Source organism: Arachis ipaensis, chromosome B7 (genome assembly GCF_059453495.1).
Source record: "Arachis ipaensis isolate K30076 ecotype BB chromosome B7, ASM5945349v1, whole genome shotgun sequence".
Classification (NCBI taxonomy): Eukaryota; Viridiplantae; Streptophyta; class Magnoliopsida; order Fabales; family Fabaceae; genus Arachis; species Arachis ipaensis.
In genome coordinates this window covers 137,577,308-137,600,728 of record NC_142442.1, presented here as the reverse complement: position 1 = coordinate 137,600,728, position 23,421 = coordinate 137,577,308, and the positions used below count along the sequence as shown (strand labels likewise).

The following is a 23,421-nucleotide window of genomic DNA, read 5'->3' as shown; positions in this document are numbered from 1 at the left end:
TTGAAAGCAACCTCATTATTCGAAATGTATCCCAGACCTGACCTATTTGATGTAGGTCGGTTCTTGGTGATGACTCATTTTCACTGGTGTAAACTTCATCAAATTTCTCCTCATGTGTGGGAACATATCCAATACCAGATTTGTTGGATGTAAATTTAGTTTTTGATGAAGAATCCACAAATTTCATAGAGGAATCATTAAAAACTGTACTTTCTTTGGTTACATAAGCCAAACCAGATTTTTCAAACAATGGTCTTTGACTTGCAAGTAATTTGTCCAAGTTGCTAGAACTTTGAGCAAATTTTGCTAAATCACCATTCAATCTTTTAATCATCTCATTTAGTCTTTCATTTTTAGCAATAAGCTCTTGAGAAGGATCCACAATGTGCTTTCCTTTTAGTTTTTCAAGTTCAGATTTTAGAAATGTGTTTTCTTCAATAATATCTAAAGCACATTCAGTTTCCTTTACCTTTTCTCTCAAAAAATCATTTTCAGCTTTCAACATTTCTTTTTCAGATTTGCATTTAGTGTATTTTTCCAACAGTTTTGAGGAATTCAGTGTAAGATAATCAAATATAGCATGTAAATCATCTATGGACAAGTCATAATAATTTACCTCATCAAGATTATCATTACCAGCCATGAAGCAGATTTTGTCTTCACCTTCTGAGTCTTCTTCCTCATTCGAATCATTCTCAATATCCTCCCAAGATGCCATGAGCACTCTTTTCTTTTCTTTCTTCCCTTTGTCCTCCTTCTTGAACTTCGGATAGTTGAGCTTAAAATATCCAGCCTCCTTGCAATGATGACAAGTCACCTTACTCAAGTCCTTCTTGTAATCCTTTAAGCTTGAACCCTTGTATTTGCCTTTGTTCTTCATTATCCTTCTAAATCTCCTAACAAAAAACACAAGTTCATCATCTGAAATACCATCACTAGACTCACTCTCTTTTGATTCTATTTTTGACTTGAGGGCTATTTCCTTTTTCTTTGAGTCCGGGTTTGTCTGTGTGGCTTCATAGACAAGGAGTTTTCCTCTTAACTCATCATAGGTTATAGGGCTTAGGTTATTGCTCTTGGCTAGGACAGTGACAATGGTTTCCCATTCTTTTGTGAGGCTTCTAAGGAGTTTTCTCACTAGGGTTTGTTCTGAGTAGGTTGTACCCATAGCATCAAGGTTGTTGATTATGATTGAGAATCTCCCAAACACTTCATCAATGCTTTCTCCATCCTTCATATTAAACATCTCGTACTCTTTTCGCAGCATACCAACCCTCGTTTCTTTGACTTGTTTAGTGCCTTCGTGTGTAACCTGGAGTTTCTCCTAGATTTCTTTGGCTGTCTTGCATCTAGACACTTTTCGATACTCTTCAAAACTGATTGCACAGTGAAGAAGGTTGATGGCTTTAGCATTCAGCTCCATTTTCTTCTTGTCGTCATCATTTCACTCAGCTTCTTCTTTTGGAGTCACCACTCCATCAGCACTTGTTTTTGTTAGAATCTTGGGACCGCTGACAACAATCTTCCAGATGTTGTAATTAATAAATTGAATGAACATCCTCATCCTCTCTTTCCAGTAGGCATAGTTCTTCCCGTTGAAGAAGGGAGGCCTGTTGTTTGACTGGCCTTCAGTTAGAGTATAGGCAACTGTGGTTGTGCCCAAGTTGTTCGCCATTAGACCTTTGCTCCAAGTGGCAAAGCTTGATTCTTGAGACTTGGCTCTCGATACCAATTGAAGGTTGTAGAAGGCTTAGAGAAGAGGGAGATTGAATCTATGAACTTCTTTTACTTTAATTAAATAACCCTTTAAAACAAACTTTCAATCTGAATCTGTTTGAACTCAGCAGCAAAAAATTTATGAGACAATTTCATTTTGTCTCATGAATATCAGAAAATAGAACAGAGCAGGGAAGAGAGAAGTTGACATCATCATATATCCTAGTTCGGTTGCCTTGTGCAATACAACCTAAATCCAGTCTCCACTGCAATAGTGGTGGAATTTCCACTATAGTTAAAGTATTACATACACCAATTCCACAGGATTGACACAATCCTTTCACACTCAAGTTCTAACCTAACTTAACTTGGTTATGCTAATACCTAACTCTTCACTCTTAGTGCTAACCCAACTAAGAAAGGGATACATCACTGGTACAAGATACAAGATACAGAATCAACCTAAAGAAATCTGAAATCACTCTAGACTTTTCACTCAAGTGTATCACTCTACCTCTTTTCACTCTTAGGATTTTACTTGAGCTTTCTCATTCTGCCTTTTACCTCAAGAAATTACAGAAAGATAAACATTAAAAAGAAAATTACATTCTGTAAAATATGAAGGAGATTGATGCTTCAACAGCCTCTGTGCTATGTGATGAACCAGATTTGCTTGCCTCTGATTTAGTTCTTCATTCTGGCGGAATGCTCCTTTGACTAGGAAGCACAGTCCAAGTTGATGAACCTCTTCAGAGAACTTTTCTCAGAACACAAAACCTCAAAACACTGGTTATCTCTCCTTAGATTCTGAATGATGAACCAACTTCTTTTGTATCTCCTTGCATGTTGTTGAGTTGCTTTCTCCTAGGTCAATCCTCGAGCTGTGTGCTTCACCAACTCACCACATCACATTTTCCAGTTAATCCTCAAATTGGAAGTTTTAATCTGACTTTCTCTTGCTTGACTGAAAGCCTCAAGGAAGCAAAGAGAAACAGTCTTCCAATGGTAAACCAGATCTGAACCATTGAAATACTATTTGGTCCCCAAGACACACATTTAACCATAGATTCACAGCAGTATTGATCAGAGGTCATCTTTTCCATGTATCCCAATTTGGACTGGCAGAGAGTTGAAGAAGAGGAGAAGAAAGCACGATGCATGCAAGAGAAAATATGTTACCTTTGACCTCTGCCTTAGCTTGATGTGGTTTGAAATGGGTGATTAGACTTATGCTTTTCTTGCTTAATCATTCTCTTTCTTTCTTCTTTGGTGAACAGCTTAGAGACTAAGCTTTCTCTCTCTTTCTCTGAGTTCTGACCGAATAGGAAAAAGGTGAACATTGCTTTTGGTGAAAGCAATTTGGAGGAATTTGCTTGAGAGAGAAAATCGGGCTTGGGTTGATTATGATTCATGCAGCCCGTTTGATTTCTTTGGCCCCTCTGATTTCATTGCTTTGATTCATTTGGGCTGTTATTGTTTTGTAGCCCACCAACCTTGTTTTTATATTCCATTCAATTGGATTGCTGCTTTGTTTTTCTTTGGCCTGCTACACTTAATCAAATTCAATTAAAAGATAATTGGTTAATTTGCCCAATAATGTTTATCATCATCAAATTAATTTAGTTAATTTCTTAACTCAACAAACATACAAAAAATAGGATCTTTATTCATCAAACAACATACACAGAAAAGATTTTAAAAAGATTTTATATGGATAAGTCACACCCATTGAGTACCCCAATGATCATAAGGTCTTTGGATGTGGAAACGATCAATTCCATCCTAAAGAAGAAAATAAAGATATCCTTGATCTTGAAGTACCATATCTCAGTGCCATTAGAGCGCTAATATATCTTGCTAATAATACAAGACCCGATATATCATTTGCTGTGAATTTACTAGCAAGATATAGTTCCTCTCCAACCAAAAGACATTGGAATTAAATCAAACAATTTGATATCTTCATGGAACGGTTGATATGGGATTTTTGATCCCTATGGATCCAAGTCACAACTAATTGGTTATGCAGATGCTGGATACTTGTCTGATCTACATAAAGGGAGATCTCAAACAGGATACCTGTTTACATATGGTGGAATAGCTATATCATGGAGGTCCACGAAACAGACGATTGCTGCAACATCCTCTAATCATGCCGAAATACTAGCGATTCATGAAGCAAGTCGCGAGTGTTTTTGGCTCAGAAGTTTGATCCAATATATTCTGTCATCATGTGGACTGATTGATCATAAGATAGCTCCAACTGTCCTGTTTGAAGATAATACAGCATGCATTGCTCAACTTAAATGCGGATATATTAAAGGCGATAGAACAAAGCATATTTCTCCCAAATTCTTCTTCACTTATGATCTTCAAAATCAAGGGACAATTGATGTCAAACAGATCCGCTCAAGTGACAATCTGGCAGATTTATTCATAAAGTCACTCCGAAAATCCTCGTTTGAGAGATTGGTACATGAGATTGGGATGCGCTGATTTCGAGACATTAAATGATGTTGACAAGAGAGGGAGACTGTACTCTTTTTTCCTTGGTCAGGTTTTTTTCTCATTGGATTTTTCTTGACAAGGTTTTTAATGAGGCAGTCCCCATCACAAAGGATAATGTACTCTTTTTCCTTCGCTAAAGTTTTTTCCCATTGGGTTTTTCTTTAATAAGGTTTTAACGAGGCATAATTCTAAATGGTTATTCAAGGGGAAGTGTTGTGATAAAGATGGATGACCACGTATGTCTTGGGTGGCTATCTTTCTCAATACTGAAGGAATCACTTTACAAGACAAAATCCAATAAATGAAGGTTGAAAATGAAGACACTTTACATGTATAAAAAGAAGGTATCGTCAGATGCAATTCACACACAACAAAAATAAAAAAAGCAATTCTCTCTCTTTCTCTCTTTATATTAAATTTTTCTCCTCCCTCTTTCATACGCTACTAATATATAATAGTAGTAAATATATAAGTTTCTTCTATTATTATAGTAAGATAATTATATTGGTGAATATCAAAACTAGAGTCTTCTATTTATACTTATTTACTTTATATTTATTATATCTTCATTAGTTATTTCTTTTACAACACTCAAGTAATTTTTTTTATAAAATTATAAATTTTTTTACAATATCTTAAAATAAAAATGCATATTTTAACTAAGAACCAATATAGTTAACAAATAAGAAAGGATGCAACTTTTAAATTTAGACATATTGCACTTAATATTAGGGGTGTACATAGCTCGGTTTGACTCGGTCTCGAATATTTTCGAAGCTAATTTGGTGTGATTTTATCGGGTTTAGGGTCGGATTTGGGTCTCAAAAATTGACCCGATCATTATTTAGGGTCAGATTTGGGTTAAGGCAAATCAAATCTGGTTTTATCCGATCCATGTGCACTTTAAGGAAACTAAAAAAGGTATATATATTTTAAATTAATTCCAATACTATGTTATATTAATAATAAGCTTATTGTTTTATTTTTAATTACACTTGTTGAATTAGAAAATAGATCAAAGAAGCATCAAATTAGAATTTATGGACAAATTCAAGATCAAATATGGATATCAACTTCTCGATAACAAGTTTTTTCTTTATAAATAAGTGCATCATAAATAAGTTTTTTTATAAATAAGTTTCTTTATAAATTATTGTTAACGCTTTAAAGGCCCGATTTTTACCCGGTTTGAACCCGGTATAATTTTGGTCCGAAAATATTTAGGTTTCATCGGGTATAGGACCGAATTAGAGTCTAAAAAATAGATCTAGTGTATATTTAGGATTAGGTCTGAGTTAAAACAAATCCGATTTCATCCGGTTCATCTACACTCCTACTTAATATAAAGCCTATTTACAACAAAAATTAATTAATTGAAATGTTATTATCAATTTTAGAGAATTTATTTAGATAATCATTTTTATAACTATTTTAATATTGTAAACTTTTCTATTAAAAATTAATTAACATTTTAAAACCAATATATTTAATATATTTAAGAAAAAGTTATTATTTTTTAACCAAAGAATATCACTATATTTACCAAATACTGATATGTGTTCAATTTCATCTATTATATAATTTTATCAAATACAAATTTTAATAAAAATTTCAAAGAACAAATTAGTTTTTAATAAAAATTTTATTATAAGATAAATAGGTCACAAAATATATTATTCTAAGAGAATTATTTTCTTTCAAAATGACATTATTTTGTTGTTCTAATATGACTTGTTAAGGACTTACTTATGTATTTATAGTGACTATGATTAATTGATTATGATGACTATTGTAGTTATAAAATTGTAACAACACTTTAAAAGTATAACTAAAACTAAGGTCATAATTTTTTACTATTTTAAAAATATTTTGTTTGAATTGGGTAATGTTCTTTGTTTAAGATATAATTATTTATATATTTTTTTATTGATTTATTTTTTTGAAAACAGTTATTTTATGACATTTCTGTTGACCAAAACTAAATTATGCAGCTACAATTTCATTTTTCATGTCTATGACTCTGTGAGTATGTGTGGCCGCTGCTGGTTTAATATATAATTAGAAAACTATTAAAAAATTATTAAAATTTATTGTTTTTTATTATTATTTAGTAATTAATATTTAAAAGTATAGAATAAAATATATTATTAACTTATTAGATTAAAAAAATAAATTCTAATGACTCTCTAATATTTCTGCTATAATGATTTACAAAAATACTTTTATATATTAAAATCAGCTATTAAAATTAGTCACTAATGTATTTGTATATAAATACATATGTAGTTTAATTTATTTTCAATATATATTTATATTTCAACATGTATTTTATACTGATGACTTACTTTGGTGGTTGATTTTGATATACACATAGTATAGTCGATTTATTAATAGCATACACACTGTATTCCAAGTTGATGAATTACCGAGCCTTCAGTATTTGTTTGCTTCGTAGCCACTAGTCTAATTGAATCAAAGGAAGAAAACCAGAATACGTTGAATATTTAGATGGATATGTCTCTGTCCCCAATTTTTTGTGGTGGGAATGAATCGTTTTTGGAAATTTTTATGTTTGGGCAACCAGCATGTATGCATAAACATAATAATATAATAAATGTGGAAACTCAGGTACAGTCGACTTTACATAAAATTGATAATTAAAAGTTGTTAGATGAAAATTTAGTCAAATCAGTCCAACCATCTAACGGTTCTCAACTATCAACTTCACGTGAAGTGGACTGTACTTGAGTTTCACAATTCCACCTATAATAAATCATAAATTGACATGATTACATGCATTCCCCAAAGAAAGAAAATCCATTCCAAGTAAAAACCAAGTTATTGGTCAGAGTTTACTTCGACACATAGCATACCATAATAGAACCGGTCATCACCTACCTACCATTTTTTTAACATCACAGAATTTGGAAGTTGGAACTACGTTCTTTTTTGTTTTTTTCTCTTTGTCTTCCGAATTTTGTCATCAAATACCCTTAAATAAAGATATTCGTTAATAAGGACATGCAAAGTATAAAATTTTATTGAGAGAATAACAAAATTAAGTTTTTATGTGTTAATTGTTGGCTCTTCAATTAAAACTTTTTTATTTTTATATTTTTAAAATATTCATTAGCAAATTTTTTTCACCTATGATATTCATTAGCAATTGGACAAATGCTAACGTGCTTTAGATAAAAAGAGTGTACAGATTTTTTTAAAAATAATTTCTTATTAGATGTAATAAATTAAGAGTTTTAATTTTTATTTATTGTGTAAAAATTATATTTAGTTCATTTATTTTTTTAAATATAATAATCTGACTAGTAGATTATTTTTCTTATCTATTCATATAAAATATAACAAAGAAAGCTGAAAAAAGGAAATCAAAAACAAAAAGGAAAAAAAGTGTTTCGAAGTTTCAAGACTATAATCGTTTGCGAAGTCTGCGCCTTAGCTGATTCTCGCTGTATTCTTGTAATATACGGTAGAATAATAAATGAAAAACCTTATTCTTATTATTATTATTATTATTATTATTATTATTATTATTATTATTATTATAATAACATATATTTTTTGTTCTTAAAGTTTATCAAATTTTTTAAAAATATCTTTAAATTTTATTTTATTTTAATTCTATTCCTAAAATTTTTTTGTTTACATCAAATGTATTTTTAATAATTAATTTTTAAAAAAATTAGACCTAATTCAGTAACAACTTTATAAATATAACCTTCATCACGAATAAATCAGACACAAAATTTTATTATTAGTTCTTAATTATCAAGTATTATTATTGAATTTTTATATATTAGGTAAAAAGAATAAATTTTGAAAAAAAATAAAATCCAGCTGATACAATTAAGTAACATAAATGTTGGATATGCAGTTTTTAAATTTTTTAGTTTTTATTTTTTAATAACTGAAAAAGACATTCAATATGCCAAAAAAACAAGAGCTCTTGGATTTTTGCATCTTCAGGGTCCCACCTTACCCATAAAATTAAGGGCAAATCAAGGATAGTAGGCAACAAGAGAGGTGAGGTTGTCATGACTCATGAATGGACCTAACCCCCAACCATAAACTGAAAACCATGCTAAATTAATATCAATATATATGAACCTAGCTATCAACCGTATTATTTAATTGAAATGCAACCTCACTTTTTAATTAACATCTCTATGTATTCTCTTTCACCATTGATTCAAGCTTTCATCCACCCCATTTTCTCAATTGGGGCGATCATTTTCCCATGTATGTAAATTTATCAATAAAAGAAGTCAAAAGCTTGAAGAAGGGATTGCATCAGTTGCAATCATAATTCATGGCTACAAAGAAATGAATGATTGTTAAGTACGGCCAAGAAATCTTCTTACACTACAATTGTTCGTTAAGGTATTTGGACTTTGGAGTAGTACAAGTATATTTAATTTTTTTTTTACGAATTTAATTTTAATGTACTATTCGTATAAAATAGTTTTATATCACTTGATGTCACGTTATAAAAAATAATTACTATTTTATTAAATGCATGAATAATTATTTAAAAAAATATATGTAATTATATAACTATATAAAATATTTTATATTGTGAGTACATAAAATTAAATTTTTTTCACTAATAATTATGCTACAAAAACATTAGTTAAAGTGACTTATTTTGAATAATTTTTTTAAAATTTTGTGCAAATTTTTTTTTTATAAAATAGAGGCTTTTGAAAATCAAAAGTTTAGTTTTTCAATATAAAATTGTTACATTTAACACCTTAATTAATAACTAGTGTCACTCGTACACTTGTTTTTCTCTAAAAAAATACTATCTGCTTACAAAAATTAATCACTGTATATTTGTATATAAATATAGATTGTTTAGTTTATTTTTAATATACATTTTGTATAATTGACTGATTTTTGATATATAAATATTATTTTTTAAATATTAAATGTATATTTTTTTATCATTATTTTTTGGTCGATAATTATAAAAAAATAAAGACTTAGATGCAATTATTTTTACATAAAATTAATAATTAAAACTGTTAAATAATTTAATAATTTTTAATTATTAATTTTATATAAAAATAATTATTCATGAATTTCTACCTTATAGAATATTAAATTTGTAATAATTGGATGATCCAATCATCTAAGTGTTCGCAACACTATCATGTGACTATGTGAGGATATTATGACGAGAGTATTCACCTACAAATAAATAGATTCGCCTTTGTTAATTATTATTATTTTTTAAATAAAAAAGAGAGGGAGAGGAGAGAGAAAGGGATAGTGAGAGGGCCAGATGGGAGTTAGTTTAACAAGAAGAGAGAGAAAGAAGAAAAAGGAGGGCAGCATCCAAGTTTGACTCATGACTCATCTCAGCTAATGATCCCATATAATATAAGAGAAGGAAGGAAGGAAGGGTTGTTGGGCAACACCATCGAACTACCCACTCAACTGAATCAACCATTGCATTTGCACAATTCACAAACAATAATCCCCAATTTGGAGTCGCCCATAATTGAATTGAATTGAATTGAATAGAGAGAGAAAGGAGGTGGTAGCTACGAACTACTACTACTGCTACTTACTTACTTAGAGAGAGAAAGAAGGTGTGGGTTTCGGTGGCTGGCAGGGGCAGGTTCCACGTGCTACCTTCATTCAAGAGACCCACCAAAGTCTCAACCCAATACCAAACCTAACTCCCTTAAACCACCTTCTTCTTCTTCTTCTTCTTCTTCTTTCTATTTCTATTTCTCTTTCTCTTCTGCTCTGCTTCTTCTGCATGATCATCTCTTCTCTTCCCTTAATCACTTCTCACCCTCCCAAATGCTTCCCTAACTCCCACCAATTTTCGTTATTACCAAACTCCACAACGCAAAAATTCCTCATTTCTTAACCCACACACTCCCATCACTGAGGTCTGTCCTCTCTCTCATCCATTTCTTCATTTTCTTTTAGTCTGTTTGAGTTTCATTACTTGATTTCTTTCTGTGTTATGATTTTTTTTTTCTCTCCTCCCACTCAAAGCTTGACCCTTGAGCTGAATTCTGATTTCTTTATGAAGAAAAGGAACAAGCTTTTAAGTTTTATGCCCCTATTTTATGCAGTTTGTTAAGCCGATAAAGTAATTGGCTCTTTTCCTTAGGTGGTTGGTTCACACTTTGTTTTTTGTGGTATCTCAAATTGCATGTTCTTGGTGGGTTAATTGATTAGAAAAGGTGGGTCTGTTATCATTGGATGATTGCTTCCTTTTATTCTCTTTTTATTGCAATTGAGAGCTTTATTTGGCTGCTTGTATCTTGCAGAGAAAGTTGCTGTATAATGAACGGTTTTGTAATAGAATTTTTTCACGTTTGGAATTATTTACTAAATGAGTTCACCACATCATTCACAGTACTAATGCTTGCAAAATTGAAGTGTCTAACTGAGTCCAAATATGGTTGACCAAACAGAACCTTTCAAATTTCCAACCCAATTTCGTTAACTTGGTCTAAACTTAGCATGGGCTTTCTATTGCTTAATCATATGCTTTATATTGAGTTTCTCAGACTTTATTCGCTATGCACTTTACACTGTGTCATCCAATTAGATGCTTGCATTTGTATAACTTTTTGAGATAATGGATGCATGTGGTAATTGAGATGAGATATATGTGTAATACCTTTTTACACTCAGGTCATTATAAGTAAATCCAGTTTCTTATATAGAATAAGTTACATAAGGACTTGTAAAAAAATTTACCTGTATTCTATTTGTGATCAAACACTATCAATTGATAAAAAAAAGTGTAATTTATAAATGAGTTTAAATTTTCAAATTTCTTCAGCTTCTGGTAATCTAGTTTCTACTGTGCAGCACATAGGACTTAAATAGAAGGAGAAAGAGAATGGCTGGTGTTGGGCGTGGAAATGGATACACAAATGGTGTGGTACCTAACAGGCACCCTGCTACAATATCTGAAGTAGATGAATACTGCAATGCACTTGGGGGAACAAGGCCAATTCATAGTATATTAATTGCAAACAATGGAATGGCCGCAGTCAAGTTTATACGTAGTGTGAGGAGCTGGGCTTATGAGACGTTTGGTACGGAGAAGGCTATCTTGTTGGTTGCCATGGCTACTCCAGAGGACATGAGAATCAATGCAGAACATATCAGAATAGCCGATCAATTTGTCGAAGTACCTGGTGGGACCAATAACAATAACTATGCCAATGTGCAGCTTATTGTAGAGGTGTGTGAAGTTTATTTCACAAGATTTTGTTCTTCAAAAGTAATTGCTGAAGCAGATTGTGTTATGGAAAGTTGAAGGTTTCAAATGTTGTCAAGAAGAAACTATGATTTTGAATCTCCCCACATGAATCTAGACATGAAATTGTACATTGGGTATGTTTGGTTCAAGCTGAAATGGGATGAAAATTTTCATTGATGAGCTACATTTCATCCATGAAAGCTTTCATCTCACTTTTACCCTCTAACAAAACATACCCTTAATGACAATATTTGTTGCATACTTTATTTATTTCTGTTGTGTACTTGTCTACAGTCACTGCAACTTGTTCTTGATTTTTTTCAGTGACTGTGTGTAGTAATGATATTTTTAGCTTATGTGATATACTTCTAATGTCTGCTGACTGGTATGCGATATATATTTCAGATGGCTGAGATAACTCGGGTTGATGCTGTGTGGCCAGGTTGGGGTCATGCATCAGAAAATCCTGAGCTTCCAGATGCATTAAAAGCAAAAGGAATTGTATTTCTTGGACCTCCAGCTGTATCTATGGCAGCACTGGGAGACAAAATTGGTTCATCATTGATTGCTCAAGCAGCAGAAGTGCCAACCCTTCCATGGAGTGGTTCTCATGTAAATTTCATTCCCCAGTGATCGTGCCTTTATTCTGTCCCGTGTGTTCAATTTATGAGTTTAAATTTTCTTCTTATAGGTGAAAATTCCTCCCGATAGTTGCTTGGTTACTATTCCTGATGAAATTTACCGGGAAGCATGTGTTTATACAACAGAAGAAGCAATTGCCAGTTGTCAAGTTGTCGGTTACCCTGCAATGATCAAAGCATCTTGGGGTGGTGGTGGTAAAGGCATAAGAAAGGTTTGCTTCTTGTGTGATCAGTAGAGGCATTTTGGAAATCATATAAGATTTTTACAGTTATTCAGTTAATCTTGCAAGCTGATTTTTGTTCCAGGAGTATATGAAATATTTGCTTAAAGAGAATTGGATAAATACCCTTTTGAGGAACTTTGTCGTAACCTTACTTTTGTGTTCTTTTTCTGGCAAAGTTTAGAAAGTAATCATCACAAGGATGTTTCAGGTTCATAATGATGATGAGGTAAGGGCATTGTTCAAGCAAGTCCAAGGTGAAGTTCCGGGCTCACCTATATTTATAATGAAGGTTGCCTCCCAGGTTAGACAAGCCGCTGAACTATAATTTGTTTGATCATGATTCTTGGATTCTTGATCATATTCTGATGGTATAATTTCTTTTTTCCAAATAGAGCCGACATCTAGAAGTCCAGTTACTTTGTGATCAGTATGGAAATGTTGCAGCTTTGCATAGCCGTGATTGCAGTGTTCAAAGGAGGCACCAAAAGGTTTGGAAGTTTCATGTTTTCACATAAAATTGCTGGGTGAAATGAATCTAACAAATGACCTAATCACATTTCTGTAACAGATTATTGAAGAGGGTCCCATTACTGTAGCTCCTCCACAAACGGTGAAACTACTAGAACAGGCAGCTAGAAGGTTGGCTAAATCTGTAAATTATGTTGGGGCTGCTACTGTTGAGTATCTTTTCAGTATGGAAACTGGCGAGTACTACTTTTTGGAATTGAACCCTCGACTACAGGTCTTGTACTTAAACCTTCATTTTGGTCCGCGCTCTTATGACTTGATTAATACTCCTTTTGACTTTTGATTATGATGACATATTGTACCTTTATGATTATGCTTGAAACTTTGCACTAACACCCATTTGAGCTTAGCTATTTACTCTTTGAAAATGCTTCTGTATGTTTTTATAGTTTATGGATGTATGCAATACTTAAAGTCATTTCTTCCTAATTTTCTTATCCTTTATATGTTCATTTTAGTTTTCCCTTATATATTTAATATTGACTGACTGTTTTGCATTTGATTCGCATATAGGTTGAGCACCCTGTTACTGAGTGGATAGCGGAGATAAATCTGCCAGCAGCACAAGTTGCAATTGGGATGGGTATCCCTCTTTGGCAACTTCCTGGTACAACTTCAGATAACTTACTATTTCTTCATTTTCTTCTTGTTTGCCCAATTGCTTGAGGTTTGATTTCTGTTTTCTTCTATGCGTCTCATTTTACAGAGATAAGACGTTTCTATGGGGTGGAACATGGTGGGGGGAATGATGCTTGGAGGAAAACATCAGCTTTGGCTACCCCTTTTGATTTTGACAAAGCACAATCCACAAAGCCAAAAGGTCACTGTGTGGCTGTGCGAGTGACAAGTGAGGACCCTGATGATGGTTTTAAGCCTACAAGTGGGAAAGTGCAGGTTAACTACTACATCCAGTGGCAATCTTATCCCTTGCTTTGTGAATTTGATATTGTGTACTGAGTTAAAATATTTGTGCAGGAGCTTAGCTTTAAAAGCAAGCCAAATGTGTGGGCATACTTCTCTGTTAAGGTAAATCTCTACTTCTTCACATTCAGCTGTTCATTTGATGTTGAGGTACTGACCGAATTTTGTTGAATTATATGCTTGCAGTCTGGAGGAGGAATACACGAGTTTTCAGATTCTCAGTTTGGTAAGTAATATCTGTTAGTTAAATCAATAATAGTAAAGAATAATCTTGACCTTCATTTGTCCAAGATACCAATTATGAACTTGAGTTTGTAAATTGATACATGGTGAATGGTGAATTTCTAACTTCAGTGTATCAATTTTCTATAAGATGCTTTCTTTCATTTTTGTTCATGTATTTACTATCACCTTGTCTTTTAATTTCTAATGTCTTGTTCTTCACCTCAGGGCATGTTTTTGCTTTTGGAGAATCTAGGGCTTTAGCTATAGCAAATATGGTTCTAGGGCTGAAGGAGATTCAAATTCGTGGAGAGATTCGTACCAATGTTGATTATACCATTGATCTTCTGAATGTAAGTTACTCTCTCATGATGACAATGTATAAGAACTAAGAAAATTTTGAGCACACACAAGTGACACTGGTACATGGTTTCACAGGCTTCAGACTACAGAGACAACAAAATTCACACGGGATGGCTGGACAGTAGAATTGCGATGAGGGTTAGAGCAGAGAGGCCTCCCTGGTATCTTTCTGTTGTTGGAGGGGCCCTCTATGTAAGAAAGTTTTCTTTTCACTTGTATATTTCAGTGAGTTCTTGTTAGTTACATATAGTGAAATTTATGATGTGATTTTTCCAATTAATGCAGAAAGCTTCTGCAAGCAGTGCAGCTCTGGTATCAGACTATGTTGGCTATCTGGAAAAGGGACAAATCCCTCCCAAGGTATTGTTTCTAAATGGGAGAAATGAATAGTTCATAGCTCTAGCTCCTTTCTTAGTAATATCAATACTAATTTGAGTTTATAACTATGCCAGCATATATCTCTTGTGCATTCTCAAGTGTCCTTGAACATTGAAGGAAGCAAATACACAGTATGTATTGTTATAGTTGTCCATTTGATGGACATTCTCTGTAGTTTCCTTTTATTCCACCAGAGATCGTGGTCAATTTTGTAATTCCCATATTGTAAACAATTACTAGATTGACATGGTACGAGGAGGGTCTGGAAGTTATAGATTGAGAATGAATCAATCCGAAGTAGAAGCTGAGATACATACTTTACGTGATGGAGGTTTGCTGATGCAGGCAAGTATTGTTCTCTGAACTGCAAGTGTATCTTTTTATTCATTCTGCACATCATAAACTTCAATTTGCATGATGCATCTATAATTTCTGTATATCTTGGGGTTGCATGTTGTACAAAACTTTATCATCAATTTAGTCAATGTCAGTGTTTTATGCTTGACATCACTATAAGTAATTTGTCCTTTCTATATATATTGGATGTTGAAGCTATTAACTGGTAGTTCCTACTTATATACAGTTGGATGGAAACAGTCATGTTATATATGCAGAGGAAGAAGCTGCTGGAACGCGCCTTCTAATTGATGGAAGGACTTGCTTGCTTCAGGTATATGACTTGTTTTGGCTGTTGAAGTTCTATCCTTTTTCCCCCTACTGTGAGGCGCGTCTCAAAAACATTTATTTTGGCAGAATGATCATGATCCATCGAAGTTAGTTGCAGAGACACCATGCAAGCTTATGAGGTATTTGGTTGTAGATGACAGCCATATTGATGCTGACACACCTTATGCTGAAGTTGAAGTCATGAAGATGTGCATGCCACTTCTTTCACCTGCTTCTGGGGTTATTCATTTCAAAATGTCTGAAGGTCAACCGATGCAGGTACATGGTGCACCGCATTGAACGTTTAATTGCAAAATTTAAAGATGGGTTTAAAAAAACACTATCTTTTGTAGGCTGGTGAACTAATAGCAAGGCTTGATCTAGATGATCCTTCAGCAGTAAGAAAGGCAGAACCCTTCAATGGAAAATTCCCAGTCCTGGGCCCACCCACTGCAACTTCTGATAAAGTTCATCAGAAATGTGCTGCAAGCTTAAATGCTGCACAGATGATTCTTGCTGGTTATGAGCACAATATTGATGAGGTGGGTAAATTTTTACAGTGAGTTGTTTAATATTGAAATTTGACTCTTTTTACAGGTTGTCATAATCTCTTCGCCATTTATAGGAAATTTTTTACCCTTATTATTCTTAGACTTGTATATGCATGTCTAGTTAATGAATCTGACTTCTATCTCAGGTTGTGCAAAGTTTGCTCAATTGCCTTGATAGTCCTGAATTACCTTTCCTTCAATGGCAAGAGTGCTTTGCAGTTCTAGCAAACCGTCTTCCCAAAGATCTGAAAAATGAGGTAAAGTGAAACCCTGGTGGCTTTTCCTTCTGATATTACTTCTAGACAGTGACCTGAGCTGGCCTTGCCTTTGTGGTTTGTCAGTTGGAATCGAAATATAAGGAGTACGAGAGGATTTCAAGCTTCCAAGTGGTTGATTTCCCTGCCAAACTTTTGAAGGGAATTCTTGAAGTGAGTTCCTGTCATCAAATTCCTCATTTTGATAAACTTCCTTTGGATGTGAATTCATGATGTGTATTTTAAACTGCAGGCTCATTTGTCCTCATGTCCCAACAAGGAAAAAGGGGCTCAAGAAAGGCTGATTGAACCTCTGTTGAGTCTTGTGAAGTCCTATGAGGGTGGAAGAGAGAGCCATGCTCGTAAAATTGTCCAATCCCTTTTTGAAGAGTATCTTTTTGTTGAAGAACTATTTAGTGATAATATACAGGTTAGTATGATGATTTCAATCGTTATGCAGGTATTGTATTTGTAAAACAATCTGTTAATTTTGTGCCTTATCCTAGTAAGGGCTAGAGTGAGGCTTCTTTTTCTGTGTGATATTAGAACTTAAAAGCATATGTCATTTGTTGTTTCTCCACCCTATTACTTCTAATTTTTACACTCACAATTGATCATTTTAATTTTTTCTGTTATCTATATCAAATGTTTACTTATCTCGTGGTGTTGTAGATAAACTCCTCTTTGGTAACTTCATTTTCCCTGCTTGTTCCTACAAGAGGCTTATAATACAAAAAACTAAATTAGAACAAACCAAGCAGCTCTTCTAAAATTAAAGATGTCTTATCTATCATTTAATTTTTTAGAATATTAATAACCTTTACCCTTTTACCTGATGTCTAGGCTGATGTAATTGAACGTCTCCGTCTTCAATATAAGAAAGATCTGTTGAAGATTGTGGATATAGTTCTCTCACATCAGGTATAAACTTTTGCAACATACTCAGCTTGAGAGTTTTGCTTCCTTCAAGTCATGTTACATTATTATGTAACTATATTACTAACTACATTCATTGGTTTCAGGGTATCAAGAGTAAAAATAAGCTGATACTACGACTAATGGATAAACTGGTTTACCCCAATCCTGCTGCCTACAGGGATCAATTAATCCGCTTCTCTCAACTCAACCATACTAACTATTCTCAGGTTGGACATTACCCTTGGATATTCTGCTCAAGCTGAAAAACAAAGTTCTATGTTCTTCATCTTGTTTCATTTTCAGATGTCAAATTGTTTCTTCTCCAGGGAAGATTTGTGAATATAAGTTATCGGCTTACTGCTCCGTATTGAGGAATCAGGATGATACTTTTATCTTCTTTGGATCTTTTTTAGCAGATTCCTTATGTGTAATTATCTTGATGCAGTTGGCCCTTAAGGCAAGTCAATTGCTGGAACAAACTAAATTGAGTGAACTTCGATCCAACATTGCTAGAAGTCTTTCTGAGTTAGAGATGTTCACTGAGGATGGTGAAAATATTGATACTCCCAAGAGGAAAAGCGCTATTAATGACCGAATGGAGGACCTTGTTAGTGCTCCTTTGGCAGTTGAAGATGCTTTGGTGGGTTTATTTGATCACAGTGATCACACCCTTCAAAGAAGGGTTGTGGAAACTTATATACGCAGACTCTACCAGGTATTTCAGCTTTTCTATCGCTATTTGATCCTTTCATTGTTTTCTTGCTTGTTAATCTTTTGTTCTAGGTGAGGGTAGAATGGGGTTATCATATGCTTTTCTAATTTTTAATATCTGCTGTCAGCCATATCTTGTCAAAGGGAGTGTCAGAATGCAGTGGCACAGATCTGGTCTTATTGCTTCATGGGAGTTCTTAGAAGAGTACATTGAAAGAAAGAGTGGGGTTGAAGACCAAATGTCAGATAAAACGCTGGTGGAGAAACACACTGAGAAAAAATGGGGCGTAATGGTTGTAATTAAATCTCTTCACTTTTTGCCTGCAATTATCACTGCTGCGTTAAAGGAAGCAACCAATAATCTTCATGAAGCAGTTTCAAGTGCTGCTGGTGAACCAGTTAAGCATGGTAATATGATGCATGTTGCATTAGTGGGCATCAACAACCAGATGAGTTTACTGCAAGACAGGTACTGTTACAGTAACTCCTTCTATATGTTAAATTGTTGATGCAGCAATTAGGCTCTCTCTCTCTCTCTCTCTCTCTCTCTCTCTCTCTCTCTCTCTCTCTCTCTCCTTTATATAGATCAACTATTAGTATCCTTTTTGTTGAAGTTCCTATTAGGACCTACAATATCTTCTTGACAAGTTACTTTTTTGTGCTTTGTAGTGGTGACGAGGATCAGGCTCAAGAAAGAATCAATAAGTTGGCGAAAATACTAAAAGAAGAGGAAGTAGGCTCCACTATACGAGGTACTGGTGTTGGAGTAATTAGCTGTATCATACAGAGGGATGAAGGGCGTACCCCGATGAGGCACTCATTTCACTGGTCAGCAGAAAAGCTCTATTATCAGGAGGAACCTCTGTTGCGTCATTTGGAACCACCGCTATCCATTTACCTTGAATTGGTTAGTTATTTCATGGCTAAAGTCCCTTATCTACCCTAGAAGGTAGAAAAGAAACAATTTCCACTTCTATGCTTGATCATTAACTCAACATTTTTGTTCCTTTAGGACAAACTTAAAGGCTATGAGAACATACGGTATACTCCTTCTCGAGATCGTCAATGGCATCTGTACACTGTTATGGACCAAAAGCCTCAACCTGTTCAAAGAATGTTTCTTCGAACACTTTTAAGACAGCCAACCACAAATGAAGGATTCTCTTCGTATCAAAGGACGGATGCAGAAACACCTAGTACCGAATTGGCTATGTCCTTCACTTCAAGGAGCATTTTTAGGTCCTTGATGGCTGCAATGGAGGAGTTGGAACTTAATTCACACAATGCCACTATCAGACCTGAACACGCTCATATGTACCTCTATATTATACGCGAGCAGGAAATAAATGATCTTGTGCCTTATCCCAAGTAATTATGGCTGCATACTTGTCTATTTAGATTCTTAACATACGATAAATAAGTTTTTGTCTGTCTTACACTTGGATGTTAATTCCAGGAGAGTTGACATAGATGCGGGCCAAGAAGAAACAACAGTTGAGGCAACCTTGGAAGAACTAGCACATGAAATCCATTCATCGGTTGGTGTAAGAATGCATAGATTAGGAGTTGTAGTTTGGGAAGTCAAGCTCTGGATGGCAGCCTGTGGACAGGCAAATGGCGCATGGAGGATTGTTGTAAACAATGTGACAGGTCATACATGCACTGTACATGTAAGTCCTAGTTTAAAAGGAAAGCTTTCCTGCATAGCACAAAAATTCCCTGTGACAAGAAAACTAAGTTTCGGCTTCCGTATTAACATAATTAATTGAAACTTCTTGGGTAAACCTTGTAACTACAAACCAGAAGACGGTTCTGTTAATAATGAAAAAGGAGTATCCTCCATATATTTGATAAGAGATACACTAGTCAGCTTATAATTGTTAATTTCATAGTCCATATCCTTTTATTAGTTTTTAGAATAATGAAGCATGTGATAGATAGAATTCATGTACCAGCAGTTCATCATTGAGTGTCTGGGAATCTGCAGCAAGAACATATTTTATAGACAAAGCTCTTTGGGTAGGGAAAATAGTTAGAACTCAGAAGCATGACCCTCTTTAATGTTGGACTCGTTTTTTCTTTTCTTTTATTTATTTATTTAATATTTTAAATCTTCTTAGTATCAATATGGAAGTGACCAACCATTAGTGAATTAAATATGTGACCTCAATTTCACTCTTCTGGGTGGACTGGTTACCAATAAATTCTCTTTCTTGGCTATTTCTGCATTGAAGGGATAGTAAATGAAGATTATTAGTATATTGACTTGATTGCCAATTTACTTATTTGCAGATATACCGAGAAATGGAAGATACCAATACTCATAGAGTGGTATACAGTTCAATCACTGTAAAGGGTCCACTGCATGGTGTACCTGTGAATGAAACTTATCAACCTTTGGGAGTTATTGATCGAAAACGTCTATCAGCAAGAAAGAACAGTACCACTTTTTGCTATGATTTCCCCCTGGTAAGTGCTATTTAATGGATAAGAGTTGAAATATGGGACTGCTCCTTTTAATGACTAGATCAAGAAACAAATCAAATTATATTTGCTGAGGATAAATGCTTCGTGCAGGCATTTGAAACAGCCTTGGAACAGTCGTGGGCAATCCAACAGCCGGGATTTCGAAGACCAAAAGATAAAAATCTGTTAAAGGTAACAGAGCTTAGATTTGCTGACAAAGAGGGTAGTTGGGGTACTCCTCTTGTTCCTGTGGAGCATTCTGCTGGACTCAATGATGTTGGGATGGTAGCTTGGTTTATGGACATGTGTACCCCCGAATTCCCATCCGGAAGGACAATATTGGTTGTAGCAAATGATGTGACATTCAAGGCTGGTTCTTTTGGCCCTAGAGAGGATGCATTCTTCCGTGCAGTTACTGATCTTGCATGTGCAAAAAAACTGCCTTTAATTTATTTAGCAGCAAATTCTGGTGCCCGTTTAGGTGTTGCCGAGGAAGTCAAAGCCTGTTTTAAAGTTGGTTGGTCTGAGGAGTCCAACCCTGAGCATGGTTTTCAGTATGTATATTTAACACCTGAGGATTTTGCTCGGATTGGATCATCTGTGATTGCACACGAGCTAAAGCTTGAAAGCGGTGAAACCAGATGGATAATAGATACCATTGTTGGGAAAGAGGATGGCCTGGGGGTTGAAAACTTGAGTGGTAGTGGAGCCATTGCTGGTTCCTACTCAAGGGCATACAAGGAAACTTTCACATTAACATATGTGACTGGTAGGACTGTTGGAATAGGGGCTTATCTTGCTAGGCTTGGAATGAGATGCATACAGAGGCTTGATCAGCCTATAATTCTTACTGGTTTCTCAGCACTAAACAAACTTCTTGGTCGGGAGGTATACAGCTCTCACATGCAACTTGGTGGACCTAAAATCATGGCTACTAATGGAGTTGTACATCTTACAGTTTCAGATGACCTTGAAGGTGTTTCTGCTATTTTGAAGTGGCTTAGCTACATTCCTTCTCATGTAGGTGGCTCACTTCCCATCGTAAAGCCCCTTGACCCTCCTGAAAGACCAGTGGAGTACTTACCAGAAAATTCTTGTGATCCTCGTGCTGCTATTTCTGGAACTTTGGATGGTAATGGAAGATGGCTCGGTGGAATTTTCGACAAGGACAGCTTCGTGGAGACACTAGAAGGATGGGCAAGGACAGTCGTTACAGGAAGGGCAAAGCTTGGAGGAATCCCTGTGGGGATTGTTGCTGTAGAAACACAGACAGTGATGCAAATAATACCTGCTGATCCGGGCCAGCTTGATTCCCATGAGAGAGTTGTTCCTCAGGCTGGCCAAGTGTGGTTCCCTGATTCTGCTACTAAAACAGCCCAAGCAATAATGGATTTCAACAGAGAAGAGCTCCCACTTTTCATTCTAGCAAACTGGAGAGGCTTCTCTGGTGGTCAGAGGGACCTTTTCGAAGGAATTCTCCAGGCTGGTTCGACAATTGTGGAGAACCTTAGAACATACAAGCAGCCCATTTTTGTATACATCCCAATGATGGGTGAACTCCGTGGTGGAGCATGGGTTGTCGTTGACAGTCGGATCAATTCCGACCATATTGAAATGTATGCCGACAGAACAGCTAAAGGAAATGTCCTTGAACCAGAAGGGATGATTGAGATTAAGTTTAGAACAAGGGAATTGTTGGAGTGCATGGGTAGACTTGATCAGAAGTTGATAACTCTGAAGGCAAAACTTCAGGAGGCTAAGGACAAGAGGGACACCGAGTCCTTTGAATCTCTACAGCAGCAGATTAAATCTCGCGAAAAACAGCTTTTGCCTCTGTATACCCAGATAGCTACCAAATTTGCTGAACTTCATGATACTTCCTTAAGAATGGCTGCTAAGGGGGTAATAAGACAAGTTCTGGACTGGGGTAACTCGCGCGCCGTCTTCTACCGGAGACTGTACAGGAGAATTGGTGAGCAGTCACTTATCAACAATGTGAGAGAAGCTGCTGGTGACCATTTGTCACATGTTTCCGCCATGGACTTGGTCAAAAACTGGTATTTGAGTTCCAACATTGCCAAAGGTAGAAAAGATGCTTGGCTGGACGATGAAGCCTTCTTCAGTTGGAAGGAAAATCCATTGAATTATGAGGATAAACTAAAGGAATTGCGTGCACAGAAAGTGTTGCTTCAATTGACAAACATTGGTGACTCGGTTCTAGATTTGCAAGCTCTGCCTCAAGGACTTGCTGCTCTTTTAAGCAAGGTAAAACACTTCAAAAGAATTCTTGTTTCCTTAACTGTTAATTATCACCATCATTCATTTAATTATTATTATTTTTATTTAAGAGTTGAAACGTTTATATGACATGTAATTATAAAATGTGATGCAGTTGGAGCCATCGAGTCGGGTGAAGTTGACGGAAGAACTTCGAAAAGTACTTGGTTAGAACTTAGAAGTTAGAAGGCAAGCATACCTGCAATCGTAGTTTCACTGTTTAGTGTTTACTACGTTGATGGTCGCATATATGTATCCATTTTATTAGTGCAATCCGTTGGCTATGTTGTATCATCCCCTGCTTCAAAGTGTATATGAGAGATGTTGATAGCTTTGTAATTTTAGTCTGGGAATGGATCACAACCAGCACCACCAGATTCCTTCTATTTATTTGCTGGTTAATTCATCCATGTCATGTATCTCAATAAATTTGTAATAATTTGTAACATTTATTATTATCAACATCATTATTTATTATTATTCTTGAATAAGAAAAGTTTTGGTCAATTTATATTAGCATGTCACGTTGCCAATCTGCTGCTTTTTTAATCCACTGTGAGTGCAGTTCAAGTGAACACCGTAGGCGTTGCTACCAAGTCTCATTGAAATTGATGGGCATAAATTTGACCATCATGGAGCTGCCAATTCTTAAACCCGTCACCGACGTCGGCAATTAACCGCTCTAAGCAATGAAGGAAAATAGATGAATCTTGCGCTTTATTCAATAATGAATATAAAAAATGAACATCAACGTTTTATCAGTGAGACACTGGACGCTTCATTTTTTCTCTTCTTTTACGGGACTTCATTTATACATTGAATATT

At 34.9% G+C, this 23,421-nt stretch overlaps 1 protein-coding gene across 4 annotated transcripts; it reads left to right on the top strand.

Annotated features, from left to right (window-relative positions):
• Positions 1–8,444: 8,444 nt before the first annotated feature.
• Positions 8,445–23,103, top strand: LOC107606124 (acetyl-CoA carboxylase 1). Of its 4 annotated transcripts, none has more exons than XM_016308110.3 (33): positions 9,494–10,142; positions 10,370–10,442; positions 11,080–11,458; positions 11,882–12,088; positions 12,168–12,329; positions 12,550–12,642; positions 12,734–12,829; positions 12,910–13,083; positions 13,383–13,476; positions 13,576–13,763; positions 13,845–13,895; positions 13,977–14,016; positions 14,241–14,365; positions 14,451–14,567; positions 14,661–14,735; positions 14,828–14,884; positions 14,994–15,098; positions 15,337–15,423; positions 15,507–15,698; positions 15,773–15,961; positions 16,117–16,227; positions 16,312–16,398; positions 16,478–16,654; positions 17,068–17,145; positions 17,247–17,369; positions 17,588–17,857; positions 17,982–18,322; positions 18,523–18,760; positions 18,866–19,221; positions 19,310–19,523; positions 20,146–20,322; positions 20,431–22,584; positions 22,712–23,103. In XM_016308110.3, exons 3-33 carry the CDS (start codon positions 11,111–11,113, stop codon positions 22,766–22,768), a joined length of 6,783 nt encoding a protein of 2,260 aa, XP_016163596.1. In that variant the 5' UTR covers positions 9,494–10,142; positions 10,370–10,442; positions 11,080–11,110; the 3' UTR covers positions 22,769–23,103. The 4 variants fall into 4 exon arrangements, with proteins under 4 accessions (XP_088348815.1, XP_016163595.1, XP_016163596.1 ...); XM_021106449.2 differs by having other exon boundaries at positions 10,332–10,442; XM_088492689.1 differs by lacking the exons at positions 9,494–10,142; positions 10,370–10,442 and adding an exon at positions 8,445–8,619.
• Positions 23,104–23,421: the final 318 nt, after the last annotated feature.

What these genes read in the sequence shown, in the direction of transcription:
- LOC107606124 (XM_088492689.1), top strand. Translation starts at nt 11,111, where the DNA reads ATGGCTGGTGTTGGGCGTGGAAATGGATACACAAATGGTGTGGTACCT. An exon ending in CTACAAGTGGGAAAGTGCAG is followed by an intron (nt 13,764 to 13,844) that starts GTTAACTACTAC and finishes ATATTTGTGCAG; the next exon opens with GAGCTTAGCTTTAAAAGCAA. An exon ending in ATACCATTGATCTTCTGAAT is followed by an intron (nt 14,366 to 14,450) that starts GTAAGTTACTCT and finishes ATGGTTTCACAG; the next exon opens with GCTTCAGACTACAGAGACAA.